General features: G+C 41.8%; 1 protein-coding gene across 1 annotated transcript in view; it reads right to left on the reverse strand.

Moving 5' to 3' along the window:
• Nucleotides 1–17,879, reverse strand: part of EFNB2 (ephrin B2) — a 46,006-nt gene that overhangs the window by 13,787 nt on the left and 14,340 nt on the right. Inside the window, exon 2 of the mRNA XM_036831802.1 lies at nucleotides 8,300–8,583. Coding sequence (XP_036687697.1) covers nucleotides 8,300–8,583 — 284 coding nt within the window. The remainder of the gene's footprint in view (nucleotides 1–8,299; nucleotides 8,584–17,879) is intronic.

Raw genomic sequence — 17,879 nt, forward strand, 5'->3', positions numbered from 1 at the left:
TATACATTTATCCACCCAACCACCCATCCATCCATCCATCCATCTACCCATCCATCCATCTACCCATCCATCCATCTATACATTTATCCACTCATCCACCCATCCACCCATCCATCCATCCATCCATCTACCCATCTATCCATCTGTCCATCCATCCATCCATACATTTATCCACTCATCCACCCAACCACCCACCCATCCATCCATCCATCCATCTATCTGCCCATCCATCCTTCCCTCCCTCCCTCCATCCATCCATCCACACAAACTGTAGCACTTGTACTTGGCTAAGGAAATTTGAAGTTTCTTACTACCTCTTTTGTACATTTGAGAGATTTTTATTATTTTTAATTTTACTATTTAGCCACTTCCCATTGAGGGGCTCAAAGTACATTTGACCCTTGAACAACATGGGGGTTAGGGGCACCAACACCCACCTAGTTGAAAATCCGAGTACAATTTATAGTCAGCCCTCCGTACCCACAGTTATTCCATATCCACGGATTCAACCAACAGCAGATAGTGCAGTGCTGGAGTATTTACTACTGAAAAAAATCTGTGTGTAAGTGGACCCAAGCAGCTCAAACCTGTGTTGTTCAAGGGTCAGCTGTACTCGATAAAACACAAAGCATAGTCTTATTGAAGAAATGGAATTGATTGATAGTAGCTCTAAAAAGAAAAAAGAAAATTCAGGAGAACTGACAAATTGCTATTACAACCACCGTTAACCAATGGCCCTTTCTCCTTTCCTACTGCTCTGTAGAATTTCTTAGGTCAACTTTGGGGCACATGATTGAAGTTAGTTATACGTTACAACAAAGGACAGGGCCTCTGGCCCAACACGTCTGATACAAACACAGAGTTGTCTGATATCCAGTTCGAGTAGCATCCTTGCATCGCTATGTATGCACTATGTATGTACATATGCTCTCTTTACTGTCACTATGTATGTGACAGGTATGTACTCGTACTCTCTTTACCATACTCTGTAAGTAGTGTGCTTTGGACTAGACTATCTTTCCTCTTGCTTTGCATACATGTATATGCTTGGTGACCCAGGAGGCACTGTCATAAACTAATGACGTTTGTCTAAGGGCCTGACAACCCGGCTTGAGTTTTGCCCCTGACATTTCATGGCTGTGTGAACTGTACTAAACTACTCACACTTTCCAAGTTCTGTTTTCTCACAGTGATAAAAATTCCTCTGTCACCTGTCCTTTGAGACTGTAAAGTGACAGTCTCAAAGAGTGTGTGAGGCCATAACGCTTCCCTCTAAGTGATCAAACACCCAGCCTGAGATTTCAGACTGTTAGGAACAAACGTGGGACTCTTAAAAACTATATAAATAAGTTTTCGCCAAGTAATCTTTTCATGTCTGTCTAATGACTCTTGGCTATTTCTTAAAGTACTTTATTTTGCTTTAAATTTTGATTTTCATGATAAATATTTAAAGGCTATTAAGAAAGAAACTCATTCTCATGCTTGTACAAAGAAGTCTCCAGGACTGTTCAGTTATTTACAAGTCTAAGTAAACTTTGAAAAAGCTACAAATACAGGTGCTAGAGATATTAAGATGTATTTTATGAAACAGTAAAGGCAGTTTTATTCTGAGCAACTCCTAAATAATCCTTTTTTTTCCAAGGAATCGCCTTCATTTCTCATCTGCTCTTATTTTACATAGGAGGTTTTCAGTCTCTCCCCATTGCTTTAAGAACCAGTCATCTTGTCCGTTCATGAGTTATTTTGGGAATAAGGAATAGCGCTCACACGGCAATCTCTGTCTAGCTTTAAATGAGATAAGCTGTCACTACTGCCTAGGTGACGCCGTTGAATATGAACAGAGTCTCAATCTACAATAGCCTAATCCTCCTAAACCCTGACAGATACGGGATAAATATCCCAGTGGCCACGACTCCATCAGACCCGCGAACCAGAAGCTTCTCAGCACAAGCTCCAATTGAGCAGAAGTTGAGATTTTATTCCTTAAAGTATAAAGAATTTAAGCTGTATTCATATTAAATTGAACAAGGAGCCTTACTGATATACTCTAGGAAAGAGCCTTCAATACGGTCAGAAAAGGATTTTATGTTAAGTTAAAAAATAATAGAAATTCAGGGGACTTCCCTGGTGGTCCAGTGGTTAAGACTCCGTGCTCCCACTGCAGGGGGTGTGGGTTCAGTCCCTGGTCAGGGAACTAAAATCCCACAAACTGCGCGGCACGGCCAAAAAAAAAAAAGAAAAAGAAAAAATGATGCTTCTCATTACCAGACTAGTGAAATGATGTAGTGTCCCAGCTTGTCTCAGTGACAAGGCAACCCTGACATGTACTTTTTTCTCCAAAAGAATATTTATACTACATTGGAATGCTGCTGAAATGATCAATAAAAATAAACCTTTCCTTTGTGTAACAGGGAACAGAGAAAAGGCCCTGGCAAGGTTGGTGAGATGGTAAGTGGGGAAATGATTACATGTGTAGAAGTCTCCTCCCAGTCTGTCTCTTTTGGGTCTTAGGGAGGATCTGCTAACAAGCTTGGGCAATTCCACCAACAAAAAAATCCCTAAATGCGTGTTTCTTGGTAAGGAAAGCCCAAGGACAAAAGAACTTTTATAACACTCCAAGAAGACAAAAAAGAGGGAAGATCTTATAATTAAGTTACGCAGCATTACTGAAACTTGGACAATCTCCGGAATTTCATTTTGTGGATGGCATTTCAAATAAGTGACACTTTTTGAGCCCATCTTCCCCGCCCGCCAGCTCCCAGGAGAGCACAGGCTGTCTCACACCAGCCCCCCACCTCGCCTCCCCACAAAGAGACCCTCAGTTGTCCTTATTTGGTGCCAGCCATGGAAGCAAGCACTTTACATACATCACCCCATTTAAATGCACATCATCCCCAGCTGAAAGATGAAGAGACTGAGGCAGACTGGGTAAGTTACTTGCTGAAGGGCATTCAAGAACCGAGGTCTGCCTGACTTGGGACTCTCAGCTAACTACCATGTTCATCTGTCGCTCTAAGTGCTGTGTGTGTGTATCCTCCAAACACCCAAGATTCTGATGACCATTCTATTACAAAGCCAACCGTCGTAGGTTAAAAATAAAAATGTGTTTAAATGCTTGAATTCACCAATGATATGCAAGGTATCGAACATAAATCCCCACCACAAAGTCAGATAAGTGACAGGCCGATGTTGTAACATCCTTGAACTTGATGATGTTTAGTGATGGAAATGTAGATTTTGCTACCTTTATCATATAAATAATTCATTAATCAAAGCACATAATCACGTTACAGAGGCCACACATATATTCTAAAATAAATCTAGGACTTCCCTGGTGGCTCAGTGGTTAAGAATCCTCCTGACAATGCAGAGGACACGGGTTCGAGCCCTGGTCCGGGAAGACCCCACATGCCGCGGAGCAACTGAGCCCATGCGCCACAACTACTGAGCCTCTGCTCTAGAGCCCGCGAGCCACAACTACTGAGCCCGCGAGCCACAACTACTGAGCCCGCGTGCCTAGAGCCCGTGCTCTGCAACAGGAGAAGCCACTGCAATGAGAAGCCCGCGCACCGCAACGAAGAGTAGCCCCCGCTCACCGCAACTAGAGAAAGCCCGCGTGCAGCAACGAAGACCCAATGCAGCCAAAAATAAATAAATTAAAAAAAAATAATTAAAAAAATAAAAGATATCTATATGTAAAAGTACATTTGAAACCTCCCATAACCATTTTGCTAGGGAAAGGGCTTACAGTACATTCAGTATATTTTAGTGCCACTTGCTACACTTACTCGCAGAAATAAGTAAATCAAAAACAGAAAAGAAAAACACAAACAAACAAAAAAAGGAAAACAAACACTCAACAAAAATACAGGAATGGAATCTGCTGTTCTTCTGTTTTGATTCTTTAAGAATAGTGTTTCCTTATATTTGTGTGCAAGCATTTTAATTTATTTTGCATTTTTGCTCAGAAGTGGAGTTTATGTCTAAAAAACAGCAAAGCTGACTGAGGAGTTTTCTAATTTTATATGCTCTGATAAAATTTTTTTTAAAAATTGCTTTGGAGAATGAAACCAGTGAAGGGCCTATGAAATGGTGACTCATTCAAATTCATTCAGTGTTTCTCAAGGAAGACTTTCCCAGGCAAGGAAAGCAAGGAGTGGCTTTTGGAAGGACCACTGTGAACACAGCAGGGTGTAGTTTCAGAGCAACGTTTAATCAAACAATCATTAGAAATGATGACTTTTAGACTATTCCACAAATCCATGTCTTGGCTACAGATTTGAGGTAAAATAATGTAAAAAGCCACACAAAGCTAAATTGGGAGGTGCCTTGGGCATAAGGTGTTCTTTCTAACAGCTGGGCTGTGCCCATGGTTCACTTAAAAAGTATCCACACAGTGGCATTCATTTTCATCCATCTCTGACTCACATGATTTTGGTAGTGTGATGAAAACCTCTTTGTAGGTATTTTGCAAGGTTTTATGCTGAGGCTGGAGGACCAACCCATGGAACCTTCGTAAGGGTAGATACTGCGAAGGGCCTCCACACCAAAACCAAAACTGCTGACTCATTCAGCTCCGGGTTATCACTTCTAAAAAGAAACTGGAAACCAAGCGCAGAAAGCATCTACAAGAAACGTTTTTGACACAATTATGTATGAAGGCTGAGAACACAGTTAGGAATGCTTGTCGTGTATTAACTGGTGTGTTTTTCTAAGACAGAGCTTCCCTTGACAATGGGCCACTTCAGAACAGATAGTTATTTTATAAACTTAAAAAAAATTTTAAAGACATGATCAAAATAACTGTAGGTTATATAAAATGTTTACTTTCTTTTTAAGACAGTTAAGAATCTGAATGTAATGAAAAACAGATCAAATGGTCGTAGCATCCCCACCTTTGGATCATTTAATACTAGGAGATTTTATTATGCAAATTAAACCCAAGTCTAATGACTGAAACGGGTCACTTGAAAAAGTCAATTCTCAACATTAAGAAATCCCATATATACCATTTTGCCACATGTCAAAGCAAATAGTCATCTAGGAGAAAAACGAATGAGGATACATATCATTTGGTCGTGTCATTTCCTAGGGGAATTTAGTGGATACTCGGTAGGTTCAAAAATACACTCCCAATTTAAAATTAATAATGACTTCTAAAACTTAAAAGTGTGATGCCTGTATTTTAAATCTGGTAACACTACAAATCAAATTCACTGTCTTTAAAGAGTTTACAGCAGATCCTGTCCATTCAATTGGAGAAGAGCCACCCTGACAAGAGATCCCATACTGGATGTGTATGTCTAACCATAAAATGGTTTGGAACTAGAGACTTCCATCATTAGCCAGAATAACAACAACAACAACAACAGTAAAAGCAGTTTCTAGAGAAGAAATCAAAATTCAAAGAAATGAAGTGACTTTCTCGTTAAGCTCACACAGCAGGATTAGAACCCAGGTCTCTGGGCTCCTGGAATCAGTTCATCTAGGGAATGACCGAACAACACCAATTCCAATTCAGTCCATTGGCAACTTGGACTGTTCCTCTCTGGGGTTATGAAGCACTGCTCCAAACTATCACCTCTCTTCTTCCCTCCTATGGAAAGAAACCAGGACACAATAATGATGCTGTTCATACTAATACTCTTGGTTATGAAGGTGCTCACTAGCTAGACAGGAAGATTTGGAGTTAAACACATGTAATATACTTTGTAGCAACTCAAAAATACCAACATTGCTAACTCAAAGTTGAAGTGGTGATTTGCAGTGTCAAGGGCAGTGTTCCATCATGCCACCTAGTGTAGTACTGTTTTAAGTGGCGTGTGACCCTGTGTGTATGTGTGAGTGATCACTGGCTGTGGAAAGCAGTGACTCTGAAAAATCTCTTAATTGTCTGGGTGCCTTGTGATTCTCGAAGAAGCAATGGAAAGTCAACATTAACTTTTTCAACTCTCTTGAGAATTGTACTTCTCATCCTTCATTTCCTTTCCAGGGAAAGCTGTCCATCCACTGGCTTTGCTGGAGGATGGGTGGGAAATAGGGCCTGCATTTCCCGAAGTATCTGAGGTGTCTTCCTATGTCTGTGACGTGGCGCAAGTCTTTCAACTCTGTGCTCTGAGTCTCCGTGGGCTCCCGGCCACCCTCTGAGCCCTGGGCCCTTCCCCATCCAGCCTGTAACAACCACCCAACCAGCAGCATTCAAACTTGAAACCCTCATCTCTATTTTAAGAACAATTCTTTTATCCCGGGCTACCACGTGCTTTTCCGTGGTAAATCACACCTCCAGGGAAGGTTCTGGAGGTCGGCGTAGCTCAGCTACCTGCTGGTAAACCTGTTACTGAGCCTAACGATGAGTTTTCAAAGAAAGAAAACTGAGATGTGCCGTTATTGTGTGGATTAATATTATAATTATAAATTAAATTGTGCTTCTAAATACAAACCCGTCAGGTGTGGATAATAAGTCGTTATCACGTGCTCACTCCATCAGACACAAAGATGCTGATAAGCCAGGTATTTATTTGCATTTCTTGCATATCATTTCAGACTAAACCCACAATGTTTGCTGAAATCCCACTTGCATTCAGGGGGAACTTAGGGTCCACAAAGCCATCTGCATGAAGTCACAAGCTAAAGGAAGAGGAGGGACCTGGGTCTGGTGGCTTACCTCCCTGAAGAGCCAGTTGGCAGCTAGGGCTGCAGGCACAGTTTTAGAGACGTATTTAACTCTGAGGAACATCTATCTTCAGGCACCCCTTCGTCCTTTTTCCCACCCTATTCAGGGGTCTTAACCTGCTTAATGAATTCAGTAGGGTGGGTTTCAGCTCCCTATAAATGCTATGCTAAAAACATCAGCATCCTGGTAAACAGTCCTACTTACAAAGCCTTTTTTTTTTTTTTTTTTTAAAGACACTGTTGGACTTCCAAAAGCTTAAGGTTTCCATTTATTTTGCCTAATGACTATTGTATATTTTCAAAGATTTCCCTCTTACTTCATACACTTTACCACCCCATCTGCTTGTCCCATCCCTCAAAAGGCTTTTATTTTCATTTTATGATCATTGTGCTTTTAAATCTATAATTCACCACTTTCTCTTTTTGTTACTTATTCTCACTAAGCCACTCTCTGTACATCACGTTGGTTTAAAACTACGTTTTCAGCCTCTGTGGCATTTCAGGTTCACAGCAAAGAACAAGGATTAGATGGCTGTGACCATCTTTGTTTTAATTACTAATGAGTGTAATAAAAAATAGAAGATAAGTATATTGTTGAGTATTTAATAAGTAGTCAATGAATTATTGATTTTGCACTCTCAAGAGCAGCTAGGAGGTAGAGGAAGCCAGAGTTTCAACCTGATCACCCAGAGATGGGAGAGCACACCCAGTAGACAGCAGCGCAGTACCTCTGACGACCTGGAGCTCATCATGACGAGTGAGCGCAGACTCCCACCAAAGAAACCAAGAAAAACCATTTCATTGCTTGCCTGATGTGAACAGCTATCCCAGTCACCCAGACTGCACTCTGACAGACCCTGGGCCTGGAACAATCCTAACTCTGTGCCAGCTCCTGACCTGCACCTAGTAGGCACGTGTTTCATGGGATTTCACAGCCTCGGGAGTGAACAGTAGCTCAGATAGGACCCAAAGGATACACAGCATCTGTTCCTTAAACAATGTGTCAAATTATTGTATAGGTAAATTAAAAAGTAATTCATTGAACAAACCCAAGTTTTTTCTTATTCTTCCAAACTGGTTTTCATGCACCCATGTACTAGTGTGGGTTGTCTGTAACTCCCATTCTTGGAACCTACAAGCTCCATGAGGAATGGGTACCATTTTACCATCTTGTTCACTGTTGAACCCCTAGCACTTATGTAGTTTCTGGCACAGAGTAAATACTAAATGAATGAGTGAATGGATGGACGCGTGGATGGATGGATGGATGAATAGATGAATGGATGGATGAAGAGAAAAGTCATTGCACAAGATTCACCTATCAAAATCTCACCAATGGTTCTTAAAAATGGTTTTGTCAGTAGAGATGCTGAATATATTCATATATATCCACTTATTTCAATACTACAAAAACTCTAGGAGGCTTTTTCTCTTTGGGTATTTATGTTAATGAGTAGTACTAGTACAGGGGGTCCCTCATTCAATTAAGGCTTCTTTAAAAAACTTTTCAGCAAAGATTCCCACCAAATTATTTGCCACAGTAATAATTTTAAGGAAACAAAAATTGATACAAACCTATTTAGCTTATCCTAATTTCTATAAAATAAATGAATAGAATTATACTTACATATAATGTAATAATCTCTGTTCTTCTGAAATTCTAGACCCCAGAGGTTAGGGCTGAATTCTTGGAACTTGATAGTGAATTTTACATCTTGATCTGGTCTGGCACAGTTGAGGAGAGGGGTATTTTCCTTCTTAATAGTGCATCTGTCTGCTTGGTCTTTATCCACCATATAAACTTTATAATATTCATACTGGCCAACAGTTTTAGAGTCCACTTTGGGGCAAATAATATCCAATTTGTCTCCTATCTGTGGGTACAGTACCAGTCCTTGTCCGGGTAGAAATCTAAAAGCATAAAAAAAAGCGCCATTGAGTTGATAAAAAATTAACAGCATTAATGATAATGACAATATAGCCAGACAACATCAAGAATTCCAAACTACAATTTTATAGAGCCACACTTTTATTGACCAAACATATCTGAGTTCAGATCAGCATGGGATGAGTGTATTTAGGAATTAAGCTTTAAAGAAAAAAAAAAAAGAAAAAGAAAGAAACCACACTCCTGACTTTACCCAGTAGGATCAAGTCAACCTACTGACATTCCTTTACCACCCCCTCGCTTGTAATATTTCAGTGCTCCTTTGTGTAACTTCACAATGACTTTTCCTTGGTGGTGAGTCAGACCTTCCCATCTGTTCGTTATTTTTGAACCACTGGCAGCCTCAGTTTATTGGGCATGCCACAGAAAGACGGCAGCAATTCCAGGGAACAGTGGATGCACTAAGACTTTGTTGTTCTGTTAGTTTCCATTTGCTGTTGATGCTAATTAACAGACAAGTTTCATCAAGAATGTTTCAAATTACTTATCATAATTAGTCAGTCACTGATCAAATAATGGGTTTTTTTATTACCCCGAACAAAAGAAACGTTTTACAAACACATAAAAGACAACCAGAAATAATTAGTTGGAGTATTGAGTCAGCTGCAAGATGAAAAGTCCCCGACTCGCGAAGACAGCAACTACTGTCCCTGTCCTTGCCCCACAAACCTTTCTTCCCCCCTCGAGATGTATTTGCTCCAATTAATTCTTAGAAGCAAATCTTTTTTTTTTTTTAAATTAATTTATTTATTTATTTTTGGCTGTGTTGGGTCTTCGTTTCTGTGGGAGGGCTTTCTCTAGTTGTGGCGAGCGGGGGCCACTCTTCATCGCGGTGCGCGGGCCTCTCACTATCGCGGCCTCTCTTGTTGCGGAGCACAGACTCCAGACGCGCAGGCTCAGTAGTTGTGGCTCACGGGCCTAGTTGCTCCGTGGCATGTGGGATCTTCCCAGACCAGAGCTCGAACCCGTGTCCCCTGCATTGGCAGGCAGATTCTCAACCACTGCGCCACCAGGGAAGTCCCGAAGCAAATCTTGAACCCAAACTACTGACACACTATCCCCTTAATGCTTACAGTTCTCAGTCCCCTCCTCCCCCTTCTCTTTTTTCCCAGCCACGCTGCTGAAAGATCTTTCCTAATGGGGAGTTCCTCGGAGAAACTGAAACAAGAGCTTCCTAATGAACATCCTTCTACAAGTGCTAACACTAAAAACACACTTAGAAATCCCATCTTGTTCTTCCGAAGGAGCCAAGCCTGCAGGCTCATTAAAATATTAAAGCCGGAGAACAAAGCATCACGTCTGAATCCTTCCAATCCAACCTCTTACTGAACCAGGGAAGCCCACCAGCCATGACGATGAATGGGTCATAATTCAGAGAGAGAGAGAGGAGAGAGAGGGAGAGAGAGAGAGGGAGAGAGAGAGAGGGAGGGAGGGGGAGAGAGAGAGAGAGAGAAAGAGAGAGAGAGAGGGAGAGGGAGGGAGGGAGGGAGAGGGAGGGAGGGAGGGGGAGAGAGAGAGAGAAGGAGGGACGGAGGGAGAGAGAGAGAGAGAGGGAGAGAGGGAGGGAGGGAGAGAGAGGGAGAGAGAGAGAGAGAGAGGGAGAGAGGGAGAGGGAGAAAACCAGGATGATGGGCATCGCCAATTTCAAATTGATACTGAGGGAACAGATGATGATGAATGCTAATGAACAGTATTAATTTTTCTGAAAAGTGCATGAGGTTGATTATGAAGCATCATAGAACATAACAGAAATTACACTACAGATTTATACTAAAAACCAATACTCTTTATGGCAGGGAAAAAAAACACATGAACACAGTGGCTTGTCACTCTTCCTTGGGAATGTGTTCTTTTACAATCTCAAAGGGAGGGCGGCCCCCTTTCTTTCTTATTTTTTTTTAAACTGAGCTTGCTAAAGCAAGGATATATGACATTTATTAAAAAAAAAAAAAGTTAAAAAAGGAAAGTGAATGAGAATCACCTAACAAAATCTTTCTGTGAAGTAGAACTCAAAATGACTATTTTTTATAACAATGACAAATTTCAGACAATCATGTGTGCACCCTTACAGAATTCTCTAGAACTGTAAACAAATGTAGATCACCGCTTAGTAAGAGCCTCTCTGTGACCTTCTTGGCCATTTCTGTGGTTTTCTGGGGAGGCGCATGGGAAATTCAACTCCAGAGGACTGAAGGCCTCCAGGGTCTTCTCCCTGCCCCCCGAAGGCCAGTGGTCTCCATCATCTTTGTGGTTGAAGCACAGCTCTGGTTTCTGATGAACAGACTGAAGGACTGAATCTGAATGTCTGAGGCTTTCTGGTCTTTGCCCCACGCCCCCATGCCCCAGGGATTCTGCTGGGCTTGGGAAGCAGGGGCAAAGTGCCTGGCAGTCGATATAAATTAGATACGGTGCGTGTTACACGGCTCACCTTCCTGACACATCCTTCTCCTGTCTTACTCCTCGACCTTCTTAGGAAATCTTCACTGCACCCGAGAACCAGAGGCCAGCTCCTGCCTGGGGTTTCCCACCCCCGTTCCAAACATCTTCTCTCCTAAACCGGCTCCTTTACCAGCCGGCACAGAGCAAGCACCACATGCTGGCTGTAGTGAAAAGTGTTCCTGAATCACAACAGAAGTCTGCAGCCTGTACACCGGTACCTGCCTCTTCTCAGCTCTGATCTCCACACTGAGCGACTTTCACCCTGGACCACCTCCCCCGGGGGCCCACCCAGGCTTCAGACATCAGGATCCTGAGCAGCCAGATGGACCCATCTTCTTGTCCATCCATGCAATTCCTCTAAGAGGATGCATCAGACCTGCCCTCACCCCCAAGCTGTGCATCGTCTTTGCACATCTTAGAATTCTCCCACGTCACACCTACGTCTGAAGCTCAGCTCACCAAGCTCTTTCGTCATTCAAAATGCTCCCAAGATCCTGTCTCCTTCACGAAGATTATTTTTTCCTGCTTAACCAAAGACTCACTGTTGATTTCCTCCCCGCCCATGTGAGAACCTCATGACTCTCTCTTCACTCATCAAATCCAAGTTCTAGTTTTTGCTGGGGCTGATGGGGTCAAGTCAAGAACAGAGGACACATGGGCTGGTTTGGCTACAAGGATCTCTGAATTTCAGTCTGTATTTTCAGAAGGTACTAATCACCCAAAAAGCTTTAACGGTCAGTGACAGGGGAGCAATGTATGTGGAGGGGTTAACCCGTGGGATGGCTTTTCAAAATAAAAGAGAAAGGGAGGAATCTCAATTTCAATAAGCGCATTTGATACTCATAAAAAGTGAATCCTGATAAAACCCACTATTCCTAATGCTTTGAAAAGCATTAGTTCACTTTTCAGAAGACACTGTGGCAAAAAGTTAGGCAAGGATTTGCTCCTTCACTGTGAAAAATGGTTTCGAGAGAACAAACGTATGGACACCAAGGGGGGAAAGCGGGGGCAGTGGAGGGGTGGGATGAATTGGGAGATTGGGGTTGACATATATACACTGATAGCTGTAAAATATATAACTAAAAAAAAAAATTTTTTTTTGCTTCTGTATTTAAATCCATATAAAAGAACCCAATATTTGAGTGCTTTAGAGGTTTACTTTTTAAGCGTATATAGGTATACAGACATACAAGCTGGTTAGCACACCAGTCTCTTTAATTGCTGACATTATGGTTTCTCAGTAGACAAAGGCTGTGGTTGAGCTGAGAGCCCAAATTGTGGGTTTCTTATGTTATCACTAAGTACATCAAGCCCAGAAGTCTCTTTGCTCCCCAGGAGCCTTCACAGTTTTTTTTTTTAATTGAGATATAGTTGATTTACAATACTATATTAGTTTTAGGTGTACAACATAATGATTGAAAAATTTTAAAGTTCTCCATTTAAATAATATTAATAATAATTATTATATATAATAATCATATAACATATAATAAATACTATTAAGATTGTTATATAATTAAGTATACATATAATTGATTATATTATATATAATACTTATTATAAAATATTGGCTCTATGCCCTGTGCTGTACAATATATCCTTGTAGCTTATTTTATACATAAGCTTATACATAAGTTTGTACCTCTTAATCCCCTGCCCTGACCTTGCCCCTCCCCCCTCCCTCCCCCCACTGTAACCACTAGTTTGTTCTCTGTATCTGTGAGCCCGTTTCTTTTTTGTTACATTCACGAGTTTGCTTTGTTTTTTAGATTCCACATATAAGTGATCACATACAGCATTTGCCTCTGTCTGACTTATTTCACTAAGCATGATACCCTCCAGGTCTATCCCCGTGCTTCACAACATGGGAGCAAACAGAGTAACGTGAGTGTAACAACTAAGGCACCTCCACACCAGATGCTCTGAGTGACAGAAAACTAGGATCTGGATCGTCAGGACTTTACAATCTAGCTTCCTGAGGGCAGGCAGGTCCCACGTGCGGCTGACTCAGTACTGAACGCCCAAAGTCTGACATCTGGTAGATGCTTAAAATATGAAAGAACAATGGCAGCTAAGATACACACAATAAATTTAAGTCAAATTTAGTGCCACGAACTATCGATATTTGCAGATCATAGGCATGGAAGGAATTCTGAAGATAGGATGAGCTCGAGTTGGGATGGGGTTTGCTGAGAGCAGAGCGGGATCACCTCCGGTATGATGGTGCTTCTGGACAGCAAGGAGCACTGCGGATGGAGTTTTGGACCCGTTCTCTCAGGATTTATGAATATTGGCAGTTTTCTGGAATCCCTTCCTAGTTAAAATGCAAGGCAATTCACCACCTCCAGAAGCACTAATAACAGAAGCACTGCTGCTTTCGAGCACTTACTCTTTGCTAAGCACTGATCAAAGCGCCTTCCACCACTGTCCTCATTCAGTCCCTGTACATGTGGCTTGACACGCAAACCAGGTGAAGACACGCCAGGCCAAAGGCGAGATGCGACAGGAAAAGCCCCTTTGCCTGCACACTTCTCAGCTCTCGCTGCGTCACATTAAAGCATAAATCTGGTTTGGGGAAATGCAGCTTTTCCTAAATTGAGCTTTTTATAGACAAGCCATGAAGTTAAGGGAAATTAAGAGAAAGTCCATCCACATGCAGGCATCTGCCCAGGCTTCAGAGATCAGGATACTCAGCAGCCAGAAGGATCTATCTTCTCGTCCATCACAAGGGCGGCCATCTGCTACCCCTGCCATGTCCTGGGAAGCCAAGGACCAAAGCGTGAGGAAGACACTTACCACACATGGAACTTGTGTTTTAAATGTAACATTACAGATGGATCCAGACGATTCATGAGAATTGCAGAATGTACGTGGAAAGGAAACGGGGTGAATTTTTTAATAATATCATTTTCGAATGGAAAGCAATGCGTCCTATAGGTTAAAATCCAGCCAGTAACCAAAGAGTTCTATTTCTGAAGCCAGGTCACTTATATTTGGATTTTGTTACCTCAGGATTGCTCAGAGGCTTTAACAAGTCAGACCACATAGCACATCTATGCCCTGAATATTTGGTAATAGTCAATAAGACTTGTCTTATTATTGACTTTGGAAATGTTTTTCTTTTTTTTTTTAAAGAATAATTAGTGTGGTGACAACTGGCTAATTTTCAATTACTACACTGACTCTGCCTAGTGAATATGCAATGCAGATTTCTTTTTGTATGATGAGATAATGTCCATTTTTGTGGCCAAAGACACCTAGAGGAAAATGCTCATGTTTGTAACCCATACCACAGAGGTGAGGTTGTTTCTGTTAAACCACATCCAAAAAAAAAAAAAAAGTGGTCAGAAGTCTTCTTTAATAATATCTGCTGGGGTTTTTTTTTGTTTTTTTAAAAATTTTTATTTATTTATTTATGGCTGTGTTGGGTCTTCGTTTCTGTGCGAGGGCTTTCTCTAGTTGCGGCAAGTGGGGGCCACTCTTCATCGCAGTGCGCGGGCCTCTCATTATCGCGGCCTCTCTTGTTGCGGAGCACAGGCTCCAGACGCGCAGGCTCAGTAGTTGTGGCTCATGGGCCCAGTTGCTCCGCGGCATGTGGGATCTTCCCAGACCAGGGCTCGAACCCGTGTCCCCTGCATTGGCAGGCAGATTCTCAACCACTGCGCCACCAGGGAAGCCCTATCTGCTGGTTTTTAATTCAAAACAAAAAACAAAGGAGACTCACAGTGCCTCTTGTCTTATACAGGAGAGCAGACACAGGAGGCCAGATCCCTTTCTGGGCCACGTACTCAAAATCTGAGCAAGTCACCCTGCTGTGCTCCTGGGACACGGAAGCTGCATCTTCCTCCCCATCAAGAGAGTCTGGGGTGAGGACTGCTTCCTGGGCATTGGTGCTGTGGTTTTGTGTCTCGTGTCTCTCACTGGAGGGCTTCCCTGGGATGCCACAGCAGTGGGGTGTGCTGAGCAGAAATAGGCAACTCCTATGGTTTTTCCCAGTGAATCATTCCCAAGCAAGACAATAAGACGTGATGACTTTGAACTAAATCCAGAGACAGTATAACATGGAATAAAATGGAAACTCTGAGCAGGGTTTCCAAAGTTTCCCTGCCCGAAATGAAGTGATTGTTTTTTTGTTTTTTTTTTTGGCCGTACCACGTGGCAGGCAGGATCTTAGTTCCCCGACCAGGGATCGAACCTGCGCCCCCTGCAGTGGAAGCTCAGAGTCCTAACCACTGGACCACCAGGGAAGTCCCTGAAATGAAATGATTTGATATTAGAATCTGTTTTTACCTTCTGATTACCTATCAACCTGAATCCAAGTTTTTAAAAGTTATTCACCAAACTAGATTCTAATACTTCCACAGGGAATCAATCTAATAACACACATTAGACTTTAATCTTTAATAATCTAAATTAGATCTCTAATAATGTCAATTAGACATTTCAACTTTATATTCATCTTTGTAGGAACTTCTAAAATAATACAGCCATATGTGACACAACATTCTTTTTTTAAAATCTATTTTGTTGGCGTTGATTTACCATGTGTTCATTTCTGCTGTACAGCAAAGTGATCCAGTTATACATACATATACATTCTTTTTCAGATTCTTTTCCATTTTGGTTTATCACAGGATATTGACTAGAGTTCCCCGGCGACACAATATTCTTTAATGTTTTAACCCACTCTAGGAACACATGCTTGTTTCAAAAACTAGCATAATATGCATTTAAAGCCAAAACCTGCCACTTAAAGAATTCAGGGGTCACGACACACAATTGTCTTTGACTGATCAGAACATCACATGTTTTGATCTCAAGTCTGGACCCTTCTGTCGACCAGCATCGCATCCCCAGGTGTCACAGGGTAAATCAGATGGGGGCAATGGTTGCTTGATTGACTTCTGAACCTGGCCCGATGGAACAGCAAGGTCCACGGGAGCCAGGAGCTGAGATGCTCGGGGCCTGCTGGGTAGTGGAGCCACAGCTGCTCTCCCCAACCCCCCATGGATGCCCCATTTTCCTTGCTTCTCTTTTTTCCCCTCCCCGCTCCTGCATCTGCACCTGATCATAACATATGCACACAGTCATTTTGTGCAACGACTTCTTACACTTTTCTTCAAGGTTGCCAAAAATATGTAGGTGAACCTAGAAGAAGAGCCAAATCACTATAGTCCCTTGATGCTGAAAGAGTCTGTGAAAGGAGATTTGAAGTAAGAAGTCCTTGTTCTCCTGAGGGAAATACTACGTGGAGATATATAATTGAAGGATATGCCAAACTACCATATAAACAAGGGCAAATCAATATATTGTAGCCAAATGCAAAAATATCAAACTGGCACAGAATGAAAGAGATCAGAATGAAAGGATGTAGACAGGAATGACCACTTTCTGTGTCCAAACAAATAACTGGGTCACGTAAACCCCCTCCAGACAGACATGGTCTCAGTGCTTCTCATTTAAAGAGTGTCAGCTCAGATCCAGAGCCATTTCTGTGCACTGTTGTACATGTACAACTGTAATATCTATTTAAATATCTAATATTTCTGCATACTTATGGCAGGTATCATCCGCCTGAGAAAGAGGACCGTCTTACTCACGTAACAGGACCAGTGCAAATCCTGCCAATGTGCAAATTGGGGGGAAAGAGACCTACAGATGCTACTCTTCTCCCTCTGGAGCAAACTGCTAAGCAAAAGAAGATTCAATGTCTGAGTGAACAGACTTTACTTTTCCATGGAGAACGGATTTCTCCTTTCGTTTCAAAACTCCATCATTAGAGTACATGATGATTTTAAGTAAATGGCTAAGTTCGGTTGAAAATATACACACATACACAGTAGGTGGTGTGTTGTTCTGCTCATTTTGCTGGCGATACAGACACAGATTTGGTCAGACACGGAGCCTTTATCTGCGGCTGCTTTGGGCTACTGGATGGTAGACTTGGGGTAATTTTTAGCTTTCTGTATTTTTCATAATTTTCTGCAATAAACATCAAATGCTTTTGAGATCAGATTGGAACATTACGTTTCAATGTACAGTTTCAAAGAACAAACCATCGTGTTCTTGAGCAATCTTTCATCACTCTGGTTTAAAACAGAATATTCAAGGCCGGTAGACTTTTTAAACTGTTTTGTGATGTATTTTCTGAGAATGCAACTAAATAAAATTATTCTTCTCTGAATTGTGGTCTATTTAACAAATCAATTCTTGAGTCTACAAAAGCTGTAGTAACACACAACTAGTTTATTCAAATAGATGAAAAATATGGGGTACAGTTTATGCTTAATCATTCAACTGCACAGATCTGGGAGTTGGCTAACATTTCAGGGACCCTGAATTCCAGCTTTAGGAACAAGTTTATTACCCTAGCAGTTGGCACACCCCAAATTATACCAAAGAATAGGTTTATTCTCAAGCCAGAGTTCTGTATTAAGTACACTTTGAGTTTACCACACTTTGGAAAACATGCACTTTTCCCAGAAAACGCTTTTAGTTTTAATTAAATGTCAAAGGCTGCGGAGGAAGAGCAGTCAGTTTGTAAACTGGTTCATCTGAGATTCTGAAGGAGGACAAGCCACTGCTGCTTTGCTGTCACTGAGGCTCATCTTCCCAGTTCCTTCCTGACAAAAGACGCTCGCCGCTAGGGATGAGCCCAAACCCTTGACCCCATAACCTCCCCATGCACTTGGGGCCTTCCAGCTCTGTGTGGAGCTAACACAGCATTAACACAGAAGCCCGAGATTCCTTTCAGAAATGCTCTGTACACTTGGGAACATAAATCCCCCAGAAAAAAAAATGACTTACATTCACAAGTATG

This window comes from Balaenoptera musculus, chromosome 18 (genome assembly GCF_009873245.2).
Source record: "Balaenoptera musculus isolate JJ_BM4_2016_0621 chromosome 18, mBalMus1.pri.v3, whole genome shotgun sequence".
Taxonomy (NCBI): Eukaryota; Metazoa; Chordata; class Mammalia; order Artiodactyla; family Balaenopteridae; genus Balaenoptera; species Balaenoptera musculus.